The sequence below is a fragment of the Lithohypha guttulata genome (genome assembly GCF_036872675.1).
Source record: "Lithohypha guttulata strain CCFEE 5908 chromosome Unknown scaffold_1, whole genome shotgun sequence".
Classification (NCBI taxonomy): domain Eukaryota; kingdom Fungi; phylum Ascomycota; class Eurotiomycetes; order Chaetothyriales; family Trichomeriaceae; genus Lithohypha; species Lithohypha guttulata.
The window spans coordinates 3,275,758-3,294,263 of record NW_027042750.1 but is presented as its reverse complement, the minus strand read 5'-3'; the positions used below and the strand labels follow the sequence as shown (position 1 = coordinate 3,294,263).

The 18,506-nt window shown below is 49.2% G+C and overlaps 8 protein-coding genes across 8 annotated transcripts; 6 read left to right on the top strand and 2 right to left on the bottom strand.

Moving 5' to 3' along the window:
- Positions 1-110: 110 nt before the first annotated feature.
- Positions 111-2,026, bottom strand: LTR64_001204 (uncharacterized protein; the record flags this gene model as incomplete). Its single annotated transcript, XM_064895585.1, has 2 exons — positions 111-1,076; positions 1,160-2,026. 2 exons carry the CDS (start codon positions 2,024-2,026, stop codon positions 111-113), a joined length of 1,833 nt encoding a protein of 610 aa, XP_064758272.1.
- Positions 2,027-2,746: 720 nt separating this feature from the next.
- LTR64_001203 (uncharacterized protein) lies at positions 2,747-3,692 on the top strand (the record flags this gene model as incomplete). Its single annotated transcript, XM_064895584.1, has 2 exons — positions 2,747-2,942; positions 2,968-3,692. 2 exons carry the CDS (start codon positions 2,747-2,749, stop codon positions 3,690-3,692), a joined length of 921 nt encoding a protein of 306 aa, XP_064758271.1.
- A 369-nt stretch (positions 3,693-4,061) lies between these two features.
- Positions 4,062-5,731, top strand: nop56 (Nucleolar protein 56; the record flags this gene model as incomplete). Its single annotated transcript, XM_064895583.1, has 3 exons — positions 4,062-4,225; positions 4,275-5,394; positions 5,441-5,731. The coding sequence occupies 3 exons, from the start codon at positions 4,062-4,064 to the stop codon at positions 5,729-5,731; spliced, it is 1,575 nt and encodes a 524-aa protein (XP_064758270.1).
- A 973-nt stretch (positions 5,732-6,704) lies between these two features.
- LTR64_001201 (uncharacterized protein) lies at positions 6,705-7,610 on the top strand (the record flags this gene model as incomplete). Its single annotated transcript, XM_064895582.1, has 3 exons — positions 6,705-6,710; positions 6,833-6,878; positions 6,925-7,610. 3 exons carry the CDS (start codon positions 6,705-6,707, stop codon positions 7,608-7,610), a joined length of 738 nt encoding a protein of 245 aa, XP_064758269.1.
- Positions 7,611-8,445: 835 nt separating this feature from the next.
- Positions 8,446-9,626, top strand: LTR64_001200 (uncharacterized protein; the record flags this gene model as incomplete). Its single annotated transcript, XM_064895581.1, has 2 exons — positions 8,446-8,815; positions 8,869-9,626. The coding sequence occupies 2 exons, from the start codon at positions 8,446-8,448 to the stop codon at positions 9,624-9,626; spliced, it is 1,128 nt and encodes a 375-aa protein (XP_064758268.1).
- A 1,276-nt stretch (positions 9,627-10,902) lies between these two features.
- Positions 10,903-12,099, top strand: LTR64_001199 (uncharacterized protein; the record flags this gene model as incomplete). The annotated part of the gene is made up of 1 exon (XM_064895580.1): positions 10,903-12,099. One exon carries the CDS (start codon positions 10,903-10,905, stop codon positions 12,097-12,099), a length of 1,197 nt encoding a protein of 398 aa, XP_064758267.1.
- Positions 12,100-15,908: 3,809 nt separating this feature from the next.
- On the bottom strand, positions 15,909-16,835 carry LTR64_001198 (uncharacterized protein; the record flags this gene model as incomplete). The annotated part of the gene is made up of 2 exons (XM_064895579.1): positions 15,909-16,579; positions 16,670-16,835. The coding sequence occupies 2 exons, from the start codon at positions 16,833-16,835 to the stop codon at positions 15,909-15,911; spliced, it is 837 nt and encodes a 278-aa protein (XP_064758266.1).
- Positions 16,836-17,352: 517 nt separating this feature from the next.
- On the top strand, positions 17,353-18,311 carry PCD1 (8-oxo-dGTP diphosphatase; the record flags this gene model as incomplete). The annotated part of the gene is made up of 2 exons (XM_064895578.1): positions 17,353-17,379; positions 17,433-18,311. The coding sequence occupies 2 exons, from the start codon at positions 17,353-17,355 to the stop codon at positions 18,309-18,311; spliced, it is 906 nt and encodes a 301-aa protein (XP_064758265.1).
- Positions 18,312-18,506: the final 195 nt, after the last annotated feature.

Here is an 18,506-nt window from a genome sequence, read left to right as displayed (position 1 = left end):
GGGATTCGGCGGCCAAGAGAACGAAGCTCGCTACGAGATACACGAAAACTTCAGAAGCAGAACAAGGCAAGTACCTAGAAGACGAGTCAATGTATTTGGTTTGATGAAGCTCAATAACCTCTCCACACGCTACCACTTCTTTCTGGCCTCGTCAAGCTGAAGTAACCTGTGTTTGCCAGATTCACCTGGAACTCCCTGAACTTCTTCGTCTTAGCCTTCTTCTCGAACAGAATATCCAGCTCAAGATAGCTCAACCCCATAGTCTCAGGTAGCCTGAAATAGCACCATATCAAACATATTAAGTTTGTGCCAGCGTAGACAAAGTTCGCTTTCCCTGCCCAATTCCAAGCTGTTGGATTGAGCATTCTTGCCGTCAAGATGTTGGTCACGAGGCTCAATAGGTTGTAGGCAACACGTGCGAGGACAACAGTCTTCACTCGAAGTCGGGTTGAAGGTATTTCTGCGACAAGAACGTAGCATACTGGGCCGACTGTGACGTCGTAGATGCCGGTGAGAACAATCAGCAAGGTGCCAACCGCCCACGACCCCCTCTTACCGACAAGTGTAGCGCCTATCGTGCCTGACGCTATCAAGATTAGCTGCATGACGATCAGTCCGACAAGATAGAGTCTTCGACGACCGACACGGGGCAACAATGCCCATGCCAACATGCCACCTATGATGCCCAGTCCGTACATTCCGATGGAGAGATTGAAAGCGTTGTCCACAGCGAAGCCGGCTTGTTCGTAATAGTATGCCGCCCATCCTGTGAGGGATAGACCACATAATGCCTGTGCTGCCCATACCATGCAAGCAATTTCTGTTCTTCTTAGATTTACACCTTTGAAACAATCAAGGTATGTCATTGACTCGGTGTTGAGATATTTTTCCACCTCATTCGTGTGTCGCAACATGGATATTGCCTCGTCAACATTGAATTGCTGTCCGGCATTCCGAGAAGTTAGGCGTAACATGGCTTTCTTGGCGGCGTCATATCGACCATGTCGAACTAGCCACCAAGGACTATCGGGAGCGAAGAGTACTCCGATCAAGATTGGCACAGCAAATGCCCATTGCTACTAGGTGTTAGCTCGAACCAAGATGTTGGAATATTCAAAGGCCATCTCCTGAGGAAATGTGTGCGCAAAGCTTCACTTACCAGAGAGAAAGGTATGCGGTAAGACCATTGTGTAGGGAGAGTGATGAAGCCTCTAAGTATACCCACAGCCGTGATCTGACCAATCAACCAACACATATTCACATTCGCCAGAAGGTATGCCCTCAGGGCTATAGGCATAATCTCAGCTGCATAGGTCATGGACAGAGTCTGGAAAATACCCCAAGGTATCCCGCAAAGGACTTGGCTGGCCATCAGTAGCTCGATATTGAAGGCAAAGAATGCCAAAAAGACGAACAAACACATCCACACGAGCGTGACAAGCATTGTGCGCTGGTATCCCAGGCGATCGGTTATCCATCCGTTCAAAAAGAGTCCGATTATCTCACCAGCTATAGCACCATTTTGTAGTCCAGTCTGCCATGCAGGCGAGATTTGGTGATTGCGACCGTTGGGGTCAGCTGGTTCACCATACGTTCGCCTGAAAATCGGGAAGGCCTGGAAAGAGGAGATCAAGGTGAGATCGAAACCTTCCATTATAATCGTTGCCGACAATAACACTGACCATGCTATAGCTTTTGGGTACAGTCTGCAACCTTGGACAAAGGTCATCTTGTGCTCGGCTTCGGTATGCGCTCGTGCATCTGCGGAGAGTCGTCGCAAGTCTGGTATAGCGACCGACATACCGCGGAAGAGATCATCGTTCGAGCGTGTGACGCTCTCTCTCCGAACGTCGCCTCTATCCAACCTTTCTTTAGTGGCATGATTGGTGGCGCTCCCGAATGTTGGTGCTGTCTCAATCCTCCCAGAGTCTGCTACCGTCGCAAATTCGAGTAGTTCAGATGGGTGGACCTTGTCCAGACTGCCATCATTGCGCCTCAATGTACCTTTAGATGACCGATCGTCCATGTAGGCGATTGAAACTCGGTGAGGAGGATCGCATGGAAGCCATCAACGAGATGGCAGCATCTTGCGACCCTGCTTCAGAGCCAGCACATGGTGGAGGGATGCAGATGTTGCAAAAGGCAAGAAAGCTTGGGGAGCAGTAGTACAATTGCGCATGCGAATAGAGGTGGTCCCGTGGCTAAACGCATGGCGAGCATCGTGTGGAAGGCTGCTCCCTCACAGGAAGGTGCAGTCGTGCAGAGGCAGCTAGAGCCATGTAGTAAGAGCCTCGGCGAGGTACTAGCAGTGGAATCGGCTGATTCATGATGATTGTGGCGCCAGAGATAGCTCCTGATGAGCACGATCAACCCCACCTCCACAAATTACCGGGGCCATCGCAAGCGAGGGTTCCCCATAGTTGGCTTTAACGTGCACCGACGGAATTATATTCGGCGTGTTGCGGCCAAACTTCTTTTCACTGCTGCCGAGCCTTGAAATATAGGTATGAACACAACTGTGCTCGTCGCGCGCTTGGTAACTAAGCAAAAATATGCTCTGTCACATGAGTGCTGAGAGAGAAAGCGGATAGTGAAGGCGGACAAGTTCAAAATCCCCGCGAATGCCAAGCTAGACAGCATGTTTGTCACGTGAAGCAAGAAACTGATACCACTGACTGGCCATCACTCTTTTTCTTGTAAGCAGTGAATAGCTGAGCTTGCTGCCCACGAATGCGACGGTGTCACGATGCAGATGTATGGCATGTCAGGCGAGAGCCTTGGTGTGATAGGCAAGGAGTCTGGTGATTCGTCTTCAAAGCTTCCAGCTTGGAAACAGGATTTTCTGTCAAAACCCTCCGCTTCCGTGCGACGTGGTATCGCTTGGGTGAGTCGCTATTACACCTTGAGCATCACGAGTTACTGGCGCCTCGATACTTTGACAGGTAGGGTGAATGCGATACTGACCAGACATATCTGAGAAGGGATTTAAACCGCCCTACGAAGACACAGATACTTTGGTTTTGACAGCACCATCTGGCGAGTTTGTTGATATTCGCTTTCCGAAAGATACACGTTCGATTGCAGATACATCGAAGCACCCAAGTTTCTGGGCTTTCTCTGGTCGGGCTGAGACCACATTTCATGATGCTACCGATGGGATGCATGCAGTCGCAATGCCATATACTGCACATTGCAAATTCCTCCATGACATTGACTCTCGAGGACCAGGGATATCCGATGAAGGTGACATGTTTATATTGACAAATGGAGATTGTCTTGAAATGGGCGTCATGCTAAATCCGGCTACTGGTAAAGACGAGCTCTATAAGGAATACTGGTGTAGCGCCAGTGCAGTCCCTAGATCGGACGATGTCGATGACTCTACAACTTGTGTTGTGGCAAAGGTCACTGAATCGGCATCGGTCAAGGGCATCATGATCAGGTTGGGAGGTAACGTGCAGGGAATCATGTCAATTCGCAAAGAAGATGGTAGTGAGTCTATTGAAGTGGAAAGGTGGGTTCGTGGTAAGCCGCAGCATACAGTTGATGAAGATTTCCTTCGAGAATGGTCGAAGGACATTCGAAGCAACGGTTCACTACCTTGTAGCTGGTTGTGCATGTCAGTCAAGCAAGTTGGACAAAAGCTGGAATACAATGACACAATCTGGGAGGTCACAGAATTTCAGATGTAGGTAGTCGTGGGGAGTCAATTTCTTCGATATTGTTCCTCCAGATAGCTTTATATGGAGAGTTCGTGTCTAAATGTGTTGCATCTCTTCATTTCCATGGAGTCTGGTAGGGGTAGCTATGACTGAGGGAAGTTGCTCCTGGGGCAGGCATGGAAGGTCAACCGAAGCCAAGCTATTCCAGCGAAAAAAGCAAACCAAGCAAAAATTTCCGAATGCTGAATTTGCGGCGCTCTTTTTTTGAGCTATACAACGTGCTCCAGGTTGTTTGTGGAATAATATCATTAATTTCCTCTGGAGTTGCATACAGAACTTCCTCGACGAACCCGAGACACCTGGCGATCGAATCTGTGACAGAAGTAGCCATATGCGACAATGACTGATTTCCTTCTGCACGAGGGCCCTATGGGCTACTCGTTATTCAAGGTAGTGCACCAGCCTGAGTCGGTAGGCAATAGGTTGAAAGAGGTACAAGACGGCGTGCAAGACTTGTCGAAATTTGGGAAGATGGTTCAACTGCAGAGTTTTCTGCCTTTTGAGTATGATCGTTGTTCTGCAAGATTGGATTCACAGCGCTAATCTGGTCAGGAATGGCAAGCAAGCATTAGAAGAGCTGCACGATGTCTCGGAAGGTATTGCTTCGCAATTTTTACGCTCATTCCTCGAATTGAACCTACCGAAGGCTGGCAAGAAGAGTAAAATCTCGCTGGGCGTAGCAGACAAAATACTGGCTGGGTCGATCAAGAGCGCTATGCCAGGCCTCGAATGTGAGACAGGCGATACCAGCGAGGTTGTACAAGACATGTTACGAGGTCTTCGATTACACTCAGAGAAACTGCTGAAGCAATTGCGCGAAGGAGATACAGGCACGGCGCAACTTGGCCTGGGCCACGCATACTCAAGAGCCAAGGTAAAGTTTTCAGTACAGAAGAACGACAACCATATCATACAAGCAATCGCTATTCTCGACCAATTGGACAAAGCTATCAACACGTTTTCCATGAGAGTGCGCGAATGGTACTCGTGGCATTTTCCAGAGTTGGTGAAGATTGTCTCAGAGAACCAGAAATACGCCAAGGTCGCACTATATGTAAAGGACAAGAAGACGTTATCTGAGGACAGTCTGCACGATCTTGCTGCTCAGGTAGAAGACGACGAGGAGATTGCCAGATCGATTATTGACGCTGCAAAGACAAGTATGGGCCAGGAAATCTCAGTATCGGATATGGAAAATGTTACGCTATTTGCTCAGAGGGTAGCGAGCTTGGCTAACTACAGGAAAACACTGCATACGTACTTGGTCTCGAAGATGGGCGTTGTTGCTCCTAATCTAGCGGCATTGATTGGCGAGATTGTTGGCGCTCGTCTCATTTCGCATGCAGGCAGCTTGACCAACTTGTCGAAATATCCTGCATCAACAGTACAGATCTTGGGAGCTGAGAAAGCCCTGTTCAGAGCTTTGAAAACGAAGGGTAACACACCAAAATACGGACTACTCTACCATTCGTCCTACATAGGTCGAGCTGGTCAGAAGAACAAGGGTCGAATATCAAGATTTCTAGCCAACAAGTGTTCGATAGCCTCGAGGATTGACAACTTCTCAGAAACACCATCCACTGCCTTTGGTCTCGCGTTGAAGAAGCAGGTTGAAGAAAGATTAGACTTCTATTCCAGTGGTACGCAACCAACTAAGAATGAAGTCGCTATGGTAAGTGCCTCCGGGCTGGTCGTTTGACTTGTGCTAACAGCAATAGAAATCCGCCATGGACCAAGTCCTAAGTCAGATGGACATTGACGATCCGGACGAGGACCCTACTGTAGATGCCGAAATGGCTGATGTTGCCCCTGTCAGCAAGGAGAAGAAGGAGCGCAAAGAGAAGAAAGACAAGAAGGAGAAAAAGGAGAAAGAAAAGAAGCGGAAGTCAGAAGCCGCCACTGACGACGCTGCTACAAAAGAGAAAGTAAAGCGGAAACTCGATGAACAGGTTAACGGACATGGGGAAGAGTCGAAGAAGAAAAAGAGAAAGTCGAAGAGCAGCGAATAGCTGGGCTTGTTCGGAGTGTATCTGTACAGCGTGAAGGAGTTACGGCGTCTGTTCACTTATCGGCGTCTCTTGTGCTTTGTCCGGTTCTCTATCGATATCCGCTCTCGTCCTTCGAGCTATCCTGTTCAAGACGCTCACGAACACCAACCCTGAGATGTATGCTACCTGTTTTGCCTCCGACTTAGTGGCTAAAACCGTTCCGGCAGCGACTCAATATTTCTCAGGGGAACGATGATCAATGACGTGTATTGCTGGATGGCCTATTTGGAGAAGGCGTGGAAGTTGTATACAGGTTGATCTATCAGTGTCATACAAAGTACAATCCTAACAATTCGTGGGTGGTAGGATGTAAAACATTGTCGTTCGTGGAACAGCCTTGCCGCTGTATGAGCTCAGCCTTGTGACCAAGACTCGCCTACTATGTCTCTTCGAACTTCTTGGTCGATGCTGCCAGATAGTATAGAATCTACTATCGACCAAATTGCGAGTCCAAAGACCGTAAACTAGCTTCGATGGCTTCAGGTCCGCACACATTCACAATCGTCACTGTGCGTGCTCTGCTTGTCTTGTATTGCTGTTTTATCATCAATTCACAGCCGTGATTGGACTCAGGCAGAAACCTAACATGAATGACGACCTATAGGTATTCTCGCCTGAGAGGTTCAAAGGCAATCCTCTGGCTATTGTGTCAGTACGAGGCAATGCCATACCTCAGCAACGAAAGTCTTTAATTGCAAAAGAGTTTGGCTATTCGGAAACCGTATTCATTCATGACTCAGTTGGACCTGGCCTTCCTCGCAAACTTGACATATTCACGGAAACAGGCGATGAAATCCCTTTCGCTGGTCATCCCGTGAGTAGTATAACTTCAGCTATTGCATAAGGCTAATCTGGAAAAGGTCATAGGTGCTGCTCACTATGTATGTGGGACCCGAGCGGGTTGACTGCTTATAGCTAATCTAAAAGATATTCCATGAATGTGAGCGATTTGTACCGCCTTCGGGTGGCAGCAAAGGAGAGTACGAGAGGCAAACTGCTGTCTTCATGACAAAGGCTTGTGTACCCAAAATTTTCAATACAGCATGCTGACGAGTTCCTAAGGCTGGACCGGTACCTGTCTTCTACAATCCATACAGAAACGTTGCAGGTCAGTCACAGATATCTACAAGTCAGCCCATGCTAACGTCTGGCAGCATGTGCGGTGCCGCATAACATGCACCTGCACAAGAGTCGTGTCTCGATGGAGCAAGTGCTAGTCCGACAGCCTCAAATACAGATCGTGCCAACCTACGACAAGCTCAAGGAGAAAACATTCCCTGTCGTATCTGGAGTCAAGGGCATGACTTTTGCGCTGATAGACCTTAGTGATGCACCTGATATCCTCGGCGCTTTGAAAACTAGCGAGGCACCAGAGTGTGAACTCGATGCGGAGTGGGCGCCCAGCTTCACCGGAGCACTGTACTACAAGAGGCTCGACTCTTTGGTCCAGGACAAAGAACCGACCATACATACCATACAGGCGAGAATGATCGCACAAAATATCGAGGACCCAGGAACAGGCAGTGCATGCTGTGCTCTTGCTGGCTATCTCGCAACGAATGAGATGAAGGACCTGGAGCCAAAAGCCAAAGAGGCATCATCTGAAGACGACGACTTGACGAAGAAGACTGAAGAAATCAGACTTGAGGACAAAAAAGAGAGTTCTCATGAACGGCATGTTTATGCAGTGCAGCAAGGCGTGGAGATGGGTCGCCTATGCACGATCGCGGTAGAGGTCGATCTAGAAATCCAGGCTGATGGCTCGAAAAAGATCGTAAACATCACACTTTCTGGACGAGCGAATTTCTTTGCGTCAGGACAGCTGGCGGCACACCCCTAGACGTCGTTGGGGCTCTGAAAGCATATCGAGCGCGGGATAGCAACTATGGTGACAATCGACCAGCTCGTGCGCAAACATGTCCCGTGTCCACTGTTGAATTCGAGTATCGATGTGAGTCTCGAGGTCTACGAACCCATACTCGGAAGGTGATGACCAAGTCCGTTGGATTATGGTGCGGTTGTAGGAGGAAGCTCGCGAGAAGTTGAGACCTCGAGTCGACCACTTGATGCAATGATTGTTTCGCGTATGACGTACTCTTAGCGCCGGTAAATCTCCGTTGCCAAGCTCACTCCGGTCTGAACTGGCCGCATCTGCCATGTTGAGTCGCTTATGGTAGGATGTTTTGATCACGACGAGACGAAGACATGTTTCAAGATGGTGTTCTTCGAGGTGACTCTCCAAACACTCCTGGCCTCATATCGACCTCACTATCGCGACCAACCCCAGGCGGGTGTTATAGCAATACGAAACTTCAACTTATGTGACGTTCTACTCAGTGTTTACGATAAGCATCAAGCTCACATGGCGCGACTGAGGCAGCTTCAGCTATCGAGCTGGCTCGTACTGAGTTACAATCAGCGACACTTCGAGCATCAGGTAAGATGGGTGATGGATCGTGTTTGATCTGCAGTATTGCCAAGTAAGTCCAATATAGACGTGGTGCCTTGCCCTTCCATGAAATGTAGACCCATCCACGTACACACCACAATACCGTCGTTCCTTACCAAGCCTCTCACTGCAAGTCAGTTGTCTCCTTCTTGCTGTTGCAAAGATACACGCTGGACGTGCATCGACCACTCTCATTTCACTCGTCTTGCAGCTTTCTTTTCTCGCCATGTATTTGAACAATCTAAGAAACCTTTTCATGCTACTTGCAGTGCTCGGTACCGCCTTTGCAGCTCCTCAGCGAGGAGGTAACAACAACGCAAATGCTGGAAACAATGCAAACGCCGGCAATGACGCCAATGCAGGAAATGGTGCAAATGAAGGCAACAACAATAACAACAACAACAACGGTGGAGGCAACGGAGGCACTACTCTCCTTGCTGCCAATATTCAAGATGCATCTGCCTCGGACGGTGGAGCCGACGTAGAAGAAGGACAATCGCCTTCAGAAACGGACACTGCGAACTTCATAAACTTCTGCTCAGGCAAAACCACTACAAACGGCCTCCAAAACACAGCTGGCTCGTGTAATGGCATTGGTAGGTTGACTTCAGTGTAGTTGATGTGTTCCACTTGTGCTGACCATTTGCAGTTATGGGCGACATCCCATCACAGAACAACATGATATCCTCGATCATCACTAATCCTGGTCCCGGTGACAATATCCAAGCAAATACCGACTTCGAGATCACAGTCCAGACCACCAACCTTGTAGCTGGCACTTTCACAAACCCTGACAACACATATTATGCCGCTCCTCAACAGCTCCAAGGTGGAAAGGTCATTGGGCATACTCACATCACAGTGCAGGACCTCGGAAACAGCCTTGCACCGAACAACCCGCCCAATCCAGGAGTATTTGCTTTCTTCAAAGGTGTCAACGACAATGGCAATGGTCAAGGTGAGCTGTCGGCGACAGTTACTGGTGGTCTGCCAGCAGGTAATTACCGTGTTTGTACCATGACGAGTTCTTCCAACCATCAACCAGTGCTTATGCCTGTAGCTCAGAGAGGCGCACAGGACGATTGCCAGAAGTTCACTGTTGGCGGAAACGGAGGCAACGCCGGCAATAATGCTGGTGCTGGTGCCAACAACAACAACGCTGGAAACAACAACAACAATAACAACGCAGCTGCTGGCAGTGGCGAGAACGCCGCTGGTGGTAATAACGCCGGTAATGGTGGCAACAACAACAACAACGCTGCTGCTGGTGGTAACGACAATGCAGGTCAGGGAGAACAGGGGGCTCAAGCAGGCCAAGCAGGTCAAAATGGACAAACCGGTCGATCTGGTGGACGCCAAAGAGAGAGAAGACCCCGGTCTCTTGAGAGAGATATGCATTCCGTGTAGCGGTATACCTGCGATATTTCAATTACTGCGATCTCAAATGTTGAGCCGTTTTGAGACATCCGTGTATTTCATGACAATCGATATCAGTCAATGTTCAGATACCACAAAAGCCCCGTCAGAGGTTCGTGACCGTGATCAAGCCCAGGTATGCAACCCACTATTTACTGCACGAAGAGCAACATGTAGTTTTGACTCGTGCAATGATAACTTAGACCCCAGGCTCTTTCCTACTGTTGATTGAGCACTGACTTCATGCCTCAGGCATGAACTTGGCAGGGACAAGCTTGGTTTGCGAGCAACGACATTTCCTTCTGAATGTCAAACAATCGTCAAACAACGATCATCGTTCGCTCTGTACGACGAACTCGGTAAGTGTTGTGACAGCCTAGAAACGCATTATGACTGCTCTTGCTGTGACGAGACGCCATCAACATCAGAAAGTTGACCCTTCTTGTAATGCGACAACATTTGCTACATTATCCATTTCACCTTCAAACCCTTGACTTACAATCCTTCTTTCACGCCTCGACAACCCTTCGCTGTCGAGAAATCCTGCTCTGGTAGGATAATAGGGTCAAGGAACAGTGTCACTGCTCGATGACGATGACGGTAACCCTCAGCCAATAACGAGATATTTTATGTGTTCGCTGACTGCATCATGAGCTTACCGTGCAGAGCACTTCACCTCAAGTCTTATTCTGGCTTCAAAGCCGTCATCGCTGTAAGTGTGTCAGAGCTCCTGCTGGCATTCAAGTCCATCCCCAAGCATGTGACGAATACGAACTAGCGAAGCACGAGACTAAGTACTGCACAAGGTAAGCGTCCGCCCTTAAAACTACTAACAACGTTCACTATCACATTTTGAGCTTGGTAGGAATACCGTCTGTGTTTGGGCTCTTTGCCGCTGACCTGAAATTGAAGCAGTCAAGCTCGTGCCAAGAAATTAGGCGCTGTCTCGCAGCGTCTGTGGATCACAGATACGGCCACTCACATGAGGACCACAGATACTTGAACCGTTGTTCTCTTGAACAATGCCCCAGGGATCACGTCTTTCACTCACACTTATCTGTTGACGTGGTTATCAACAGCTGCTGGAGCAGCTACTAATTCCTACGATGCCGCGCTCGCTTATCGCCTGATCGCTTACCGATCTTGTCGCTCAATGAACTTCAGTACCACGACGACGTTCTTTGCGACTCTGCTGGACAGAGTATTTCCGACTTCTAGTCGTGCGAGAACATCTTGTTTGAGATAATTCATTTGCCCTTCAACCACAATGGCCAACACTCTTTCCATTATCGGGCTGGTCTCCTCTCTCTTCGCAAACATCAACATTCCCAGCACATCTTTCGCACCACCTGTGCACCGCAGCAGCACGAAGGTTCGCGTCTATGCTGGGCTGTCTGGCACTGTTGGCACGAGTACGAGTGGCAACATTCCTGGCGTAGCATTGTGGGACTCTGCTGGCGCTTTCATCGGGAAGGCCATGGGCATTTACAATTATGTCATTGAGGACGGGTCATTCTACGACCTGACAGTCAAAGGCAAGAAGGCTTCGGCAGAATATCTGTCAGTCGCGGCATTTGGAAAAGATGGACTGTGTATAGCCGCGGTCGCCGTCACAAGTCCAACAGGATACCAGGCAGGATGGTTAGGAGATGTAGGCATGAAGTGCGGCGCGCCCTGGTACCCCAGCAACTTAGTAATCGAAGGCTCCGGTCCACAAGCACGACCTGCATGTGTATGGATCGACCAAGATGGCAGCAATAACCACCCTCACACAGGCATGACCATGCACCTGCCAAGTTTTACCGGTGCAGGCGAAGGCCTGGCCCAAGAGTACAACGATAACATCGACACCCTATGCAAGAGCCTGCCACGCTTCTCGATGTGGACCACTCGATCTGTTCACATGACTCTACCAGTCTACTACAAAGACCAGCTACAATACAACGACGACGGTTCTGACAAAGACCTCGACAAAATTCTCAACCCGAAAATGATGCAAAGCCAGACAACAGCGCCGAACGATCCAACCGGCACGAAACTCGGCGTCGCGGATGGTCCTTCCGCGCTCCTGGGAGGACCTATCGTCGAGTTAGGACCTAGTAAACGACGACGAGCCCGACGGAGTCCTCTACAGCCACTTCACGATCATCTGGTCGTGAGCAACGTCACGTCTCATAGTGCTCGCGAGGTCTGCGAGAGTCGCACATCAGCTGGACCGGATTTTGTGGGTGTTGTGGAAGGGCTATTTTGTGACATGGCTGAGAAGATCCTGTGGCCTCTGTGCGATGCTGGGATCTATACTGATTGCTTTGATCTGGAGTCGAAGATCCTCAGGTCATCGAGGCAGAGAGGAGCTATAGCTGCAGGCACAGACACGCCGGACCAAGCTTCTCGTATAGAACTCAAGGCGCGGAGTCTGGAAGGAGAAATGAAGATGTACCAGCATGTGCAGGTGTGGTCATGAGACTGGGTTCTGGCTTCATAGATGGTTCTGCTGAGGGTTGATGTACGAGTATGTATGCATTACGAATTTTTAGTTTTTTTTAAGCGTCCAAAGCGCATAGTGTTCAATATGGGTATTTTGTTTCACATTGTGCTTCAGGTGTTGGTGACTAGACTTATGTCTCTGTATTGATTAGGTTGAGCTCAAAGAAGGACAGTGCACAGTGTATCTAGAGTTTGACCTTGCTGTCATGCTTGTTTGCGATAGAAGACTTGAGAGGTAAACCGGCCGCGTAGCAACGATATTCGAGGAAGAACGAAGTTCGACATCAAGTATGGACGAAGGCTGTGATTTTTGAGCAAACGAACTGATATTTAATGCGAGGCCAATCCGATCGCGAAACCTAACTTCTTTGCGAATTTTACCCGAGATCTTTTCTTGTCCACGAAACTTCATCACGTACCAGCGTAGATGTTGATTGTAGAAATTCTCCTTCTTAGACCAAACGATACCCTGAGTTGAATCAGGTGTGTCCGAAGACGTTGAGGACCAGTATTCCTTCTTGCTCATATTGTATAGGCATACTCAATCTCGCATGGAGTTCTCCTCGACTCGAAAATGCGTAGATGCAATGTGTCGAGCTCGGTCTTCCCATTTCTGACTGATATGACCACAGATGGTGCATATCAGAAGTTGCTCCAACTCTATAGTTGGCACAACAGTGTACGCCGAGACCACCAATCTTCTAGCTTCTTCTTTATTGAGGTGGTGCTGCTTGATCATGTGGCGCTGGAGGTTGTCTTTGCGAGGGAAGACCTTCACCTGCGGTTGCAGGGGGAAACAATTCAAGTGCATGTGAGCGCAGTTGTAGGTCTGAAGATCAATAGAACAGATTAGGCACCGTACTCGGCCATGACTATCCGGCGCCGCCAACCTGCACTCCCACAACTTATCAGGCACGTGTTGCTCTCTCTCATGTCTGTGCCATGTGAAGTAGTCAGCAAATCCTTTGACCTCGCAGAAGGTGCAGTCGTAAACGAAACTGGCACGGGAGGCGCGGCTCGAGCCCTTGATACGTCCGCCTCGAGAGACATTCACGTAGCTCCCACTGGAGCAAGCTGATACACTGCTCAGATTCGTGGAGTGCAGACTGCTAGGAGCGGAACACTGTGCTCCAATCCAAAAGTCTGCCTCGGAGTCTGTTGTACTTAGTGTGGTTGTCCTACTGCTCCGAGACTGCAATGTTTGAGTGAATTGACTGCCAGCGCCCACCAGCTGAGTATCAAACCACCAATCGATTTGTGACGAGCACAACTCTAATCTAGGGCGATCGTGGTACTCCAACATCAGGTCTCCAACGTTTTCATTCGTGTTTTGCATTTGTTCATTGAGGTCGTCGCTTGCATCACTAACCATTCGCCGTTGCGTGGATGCAGGATGCGCCCTCGTGGAAGCTGTTCCTAGTAACCCTATTAGAAGGCACATCAAGACGTTTATACAATCGTGGAGTGTACCTTCCGATAAAAATCGACCGCTAACATCTGTAGATAGTGCATGCGTTTCATTTAGTAGATACGATTCGTTGTTGGTTCTGGCTGCACACTCAGAGAGACGGCTCCAGTCGTGGTCGAGTAAAGAAACAGCATGCTGAGAGAACATTGGAATGTCAGACTCATCCTCAGGTAAAGAACCGACAGTCAAGGTATCACTAACGAAACCAAGACGAATAGGGGAGTACGATGTCCATATATTCAAGTCATTGGGTATAGTCCGAATCATCTTGTAGACGTAAGGCTGTGTCTTTGGTGAGTGCCGATACCGAGTACTTCGAAGCTAGTTGGTCAATGGACGAGATATTGCGAATGTCTGAATGCTATTGATGATCATACCGCCGTCCTCGAAGGGGAGCGCATATATATGACCCTCCACTCTGTTCATCTTTGCTGATAGTAGACAATTCAGCACGACCAGTAAGGCGATCTGGTCGACACCTCACGAAAACAAAGCCAGGGTAATGAGAGAGTCCAATCAGAACATTGAACAGACTCCACGTCGAATGCACTGCCAAACAGCTCGTCGTTGTGTACAGTGTTGTCGGCGTCTGAAACGCGGTATGCATCTTTGTGCGGAAGGGACTTGATGAGTGCTGCACTATCAAGTGATATGACAGTAGTCGAGCTGCGGCTGATATGGAGCTCAATGATGTACATGGCTTTTGCAGATCCACCGTGGTTTCTGATACAAGACTGAAGTGAGGGTTCATTAGCACATATGATGTCCACTTTGGTACTCTTCTGCTGAAGTTTTCTGCACCTAGAGAGGTTGGATGCCAAAATCCACAAAGTCATGCGTCGGGATCTACCAGGCTGGCACTTCGGTAAGCATTGTAGCTCGAGCGTGGCTAATGCGTCACGAGCAAGAAGATGCTAAGTGTCCTCCAAGATTGTCACCAGAACGTGGCGCCATGCACAAATAGCCTACTCGTCAACGTTGTCCTGAAAACAAAGTCATTGTGCGACTAGGCAGAACTCAACGGCCCGTGGGAAGGCGACAAGGATTCAACGCTAAGTTGCCACTTAAACAGATTCCGAGGTGGCTAATGAAGACCAAGTCGGACACTTTGGCTCGAAAAGGCATAGACTGCTGAGTTTACAACGGAACTTTTGGTAATCCGGGAGGTGTTCTGACGCGCCAAAGCTCCTATCACACTTGTGCAGAGTTGTGGTCACAGTTTGCAGTCAGTATATGGCAACGACACCACCGGATGTGCAGGATGTTCCAGATCCCCGTCATTGCTCGAATTTTATGTATATTGAAGGCTGTCGAGGTGTTGGTTGAGTCCCACTAATGTGTTCTTTCTCGAAAGCTCCACTTTGATTACCCGCTGTGTTGATGATGAGCTCGCGGAGCATGTCGTGGTGCATTTGGGAGAAGTCGCGATGTAGCATTTAGACCAAATCTGCTCGTTTTCTCACACCTTCTCAACTTTCCAATCGACTAGTCCAGGCTCAGTGTTCTATGGTTGGCGCGGAATGATGGCTCATGGATCCATTCTTGGCTTGCGAAGATGTAACAGGCATGCATAATCTCCAACACAATATCCAATGGGGGTAGAGAATCACACCAGAGATCTTCAATTGTCGAACGCGCTTGGGGTGTTATCACGGAGCACAATGTGCATACATTGTTGGCGGAGACCCTTGTGCACGATATCTTCTCTCTGCTTGTAAAAATGTCGACCTTGTTGGGATGAGACAGTACTTACTGCAGCAAGATGCGTATCAGTGTGCCGGCACTCTTACTGTGAAGACTCAAGTGTTCGAAGCCAGAAGCTGCAATAGGCCCGGGTGGCCGACCGGTCGATATTGCTCCTCTCTCTTGATGCTGCCTTGTGACTTCTTCGGGATGTGGATCCCGCCAGGACTGACACCTCACGGATGGGTACCGGTCCTCTTTCTGTCCATGGAATTTGGAGGCTGACCACGAGATACACGCGGCAAGACGTAGCCATCGGCGTAAACATGATTGGAGGACGGCAACTTGATGCAAGCTTGGTATTAGGCTACTAAGGCAGTTAACGCGTACATTTCGTGGTCTGGTAAATTGACCCCGAACACACAGTCCTCGCCAATGTGGCTGCCGATGGAGGCAGCCTATGCTGAATAACTTGGCATTTTGGTACCGAGTCGTTGCTCGTTTGTGCGCTAGCTACCAATATTCTCGTGCAAGATTGGCAAGCCTGATTTTCCAAACACGTCTGCACACAAGCTCAACAAACCTTAACGACTCTTTGAGACGGAGCAATTAAAGCGGACCTCTTGCCAGCGGAGCTACATTATGAATGCCCACGAAGCACCGAATGCCAGAAGGAAGTGTGCCACATAGCTTCCAGGCTCAACTGAGGCTGCAGATCCAGTATAGACTGCTGGTGAGGTAGCAGATGTGGGGCCTACCATTGTGCTTGTTGCGGAGGGTAAATTCGTGCCCTGAGTGATCATAGCACCATTACCACCTGGATATTGACCCCCGGGAGCCGCAACAAAAGTGGCTGGAACAGCCGTCTGGTTGGAGCAATAGAAATAGTTGGCAGCAACAGGCTGATTCAAGCCTGCATCAGCTACAAATTGCTCGAAAGGAAACCTGGAAGCGTTGGTGTTGTTGTAGCCAGAGTAGATTGCTGGAATCGAAAAATTGGGAGGCTGTTCAAAGAGATATTGGATATATCTGTGGGCTGAACTGTTAGTAGGAGGGCGAGGCCTGCGATATGCCACTCGAGGCTGTGTGTTATTTTGAAGCAATGTACCGCCGATACCCGAGTCATTGACCTGCGAAGTAGACTTGGTGAGGCCTTGCTGCCACCAATGAATGACCCATCGATTCTGTGGATTCTCTGGGTACGAGGCATCGGGATCTAGCATGAAGAACACATATTGACCTGTATAAGCAGAACCGAGAGACTGGTAAGATTCATTGACGGCGATAGAAGGCGCCTCGGCAGGGACTGCATGAGTGTTAGCTAGACTTAAAAGACTGGACCAGAACTGCAAGTCGAGCAGGCGGAGCATGAGTATCAGACAGATGGAGAACTCACCATTGATGCCAAAGAGGTTACCAGGCTGTACAGGAAGAGCAGATCCGTTGGCTTGGTAAACGACTGACAGGGGTGTGTTACCCTCGCTTTGAGGAAACCCGAAAGAAGCAGGCGGTACAGCTGTTGTATACGCTGCAAATAGAGCAAGCGCGATCAAGGTTTTCATCTTCGTTCCTTCTCTGTTGTACTTTTCGCAAGGACGTTGGTATAGACGAAGCGTAGCACAGCACTGGATAAAGCTCACGACGTCTTTCCACCCTCGTGAAGCTATTTACACTCTGACCAGCTCCAGCATTGACATCACCACAGCTTTCAATTATTGGAGCTAATGTTCGCGACGAACATGGTGATGAGCGCCAAGGTGCACGATCTACAAAGTTGTCGCTCCTTGGACAGTAGCACAGCCCTCAAAGCCCACGAAATTAGTGCCTAATGGAAAGCACCTGCAGGAGCTCAATGAGCTTACAGAGCAGGTTAGCTCCAGGCATCAAGACTCCATAATTCAATCGCTGTTCGTCAGTCATCCCGAGCACCTCGGTTCTGTGATTTCTTTGAAACGAACAGCAAACGACCAGAATCGAGGCAGGACTTAACGTATGCTGATCACTCGCGCAATACATCGCAATGGCGCATCGAGGAGCCTGAGAAGTCTAGCAACATATCTGCAAGGCCCTTTGTACAGAATGGCGACGTTGACAGCTGAGTCGAAGGTAAGAGAGTGGCTATTCTTGGCTATGGCCACAGGGTCTGACACAAATGCTAGGACGCCTTGGACCGGCTACGAGCCTACAAACCACCTCCTACGATATGGCAGGACATGCCTTTGTCGAGAAAGGCAGCTGTCTTGATTTTACTGTTTGCCGACCAGAAAGGTGACCTCCGCGTTGTCGTCACCATGCGAGCTTCATCGCTGAGCTCCTACTCAGGCCAAGCAGCACTACCTGGTGGTAAAGCCGAACAAGGAGAGAGTGCTTGGGAGTGTGCTAGACGTGAGGCCTCCGAGGAGATTGGACTTCCCCAACGCGACGACAAGATTCCTAAGCCCTTTCGAATCGAGCACTTAACGGAAATGCCCACCAACCTTGCCAAGACTGAACTTGTTGTCCGGCCATGTATCGCTTTTCTCCACTCCTACGACGAAAACACAGGCCAGAGTGCAAATGCTGGGGAACAACTGTTGCCTCGACTCGATGCTCGTGAGGTCGCTGCTGTGTTTTCACTGCCTCTAAAGAACCTGCTCTACAAGCAGGATTTACCCAATGAGCCTAATCTTCCTGGAAAGCCATCAGACTGGTACAGGGGGTCATGGACTGACTGGCACCAACATAGATGGCGCATGCACAACTTCTTCGTTCCTGTCACAAACCAAAATGTGACCAAACCCAAAAGGACGGATACACAAAAGGCTGCAGCCGACCACCTCGAGGGCCTAGAACGATATAGAGTCTTTGGTATGACCGCTCGAATTTTGACCGATGCTGCTCGCCAGGCCTACGCTCAGGAACCGGAATTCGAACACAACAGTCATTTCGGCGACGAAGACATGATCAAGCGCTTGCAAAGACTTGGTCGTCTGGGAGAGATAAGGAAACGAGGGGAAGAATTGACAGGTGACATTTTGAGGAAAGCAGCAAACTTGTGAGAAGTGGCTTTGCGTACCACCATCCAAACTCCTGCTTGCGTTCATCGGGATATATTGTTCAATATGCCGATGATAACAGTACTCTGATAACACACAACGGCAACTATATTCGGCTAGTGTCGCACTGGCCATTCTAAGATGGCACCATCCTTTGTTCCTAAAGATAGCGCAGACACACTGGGACACCTTTGTTCA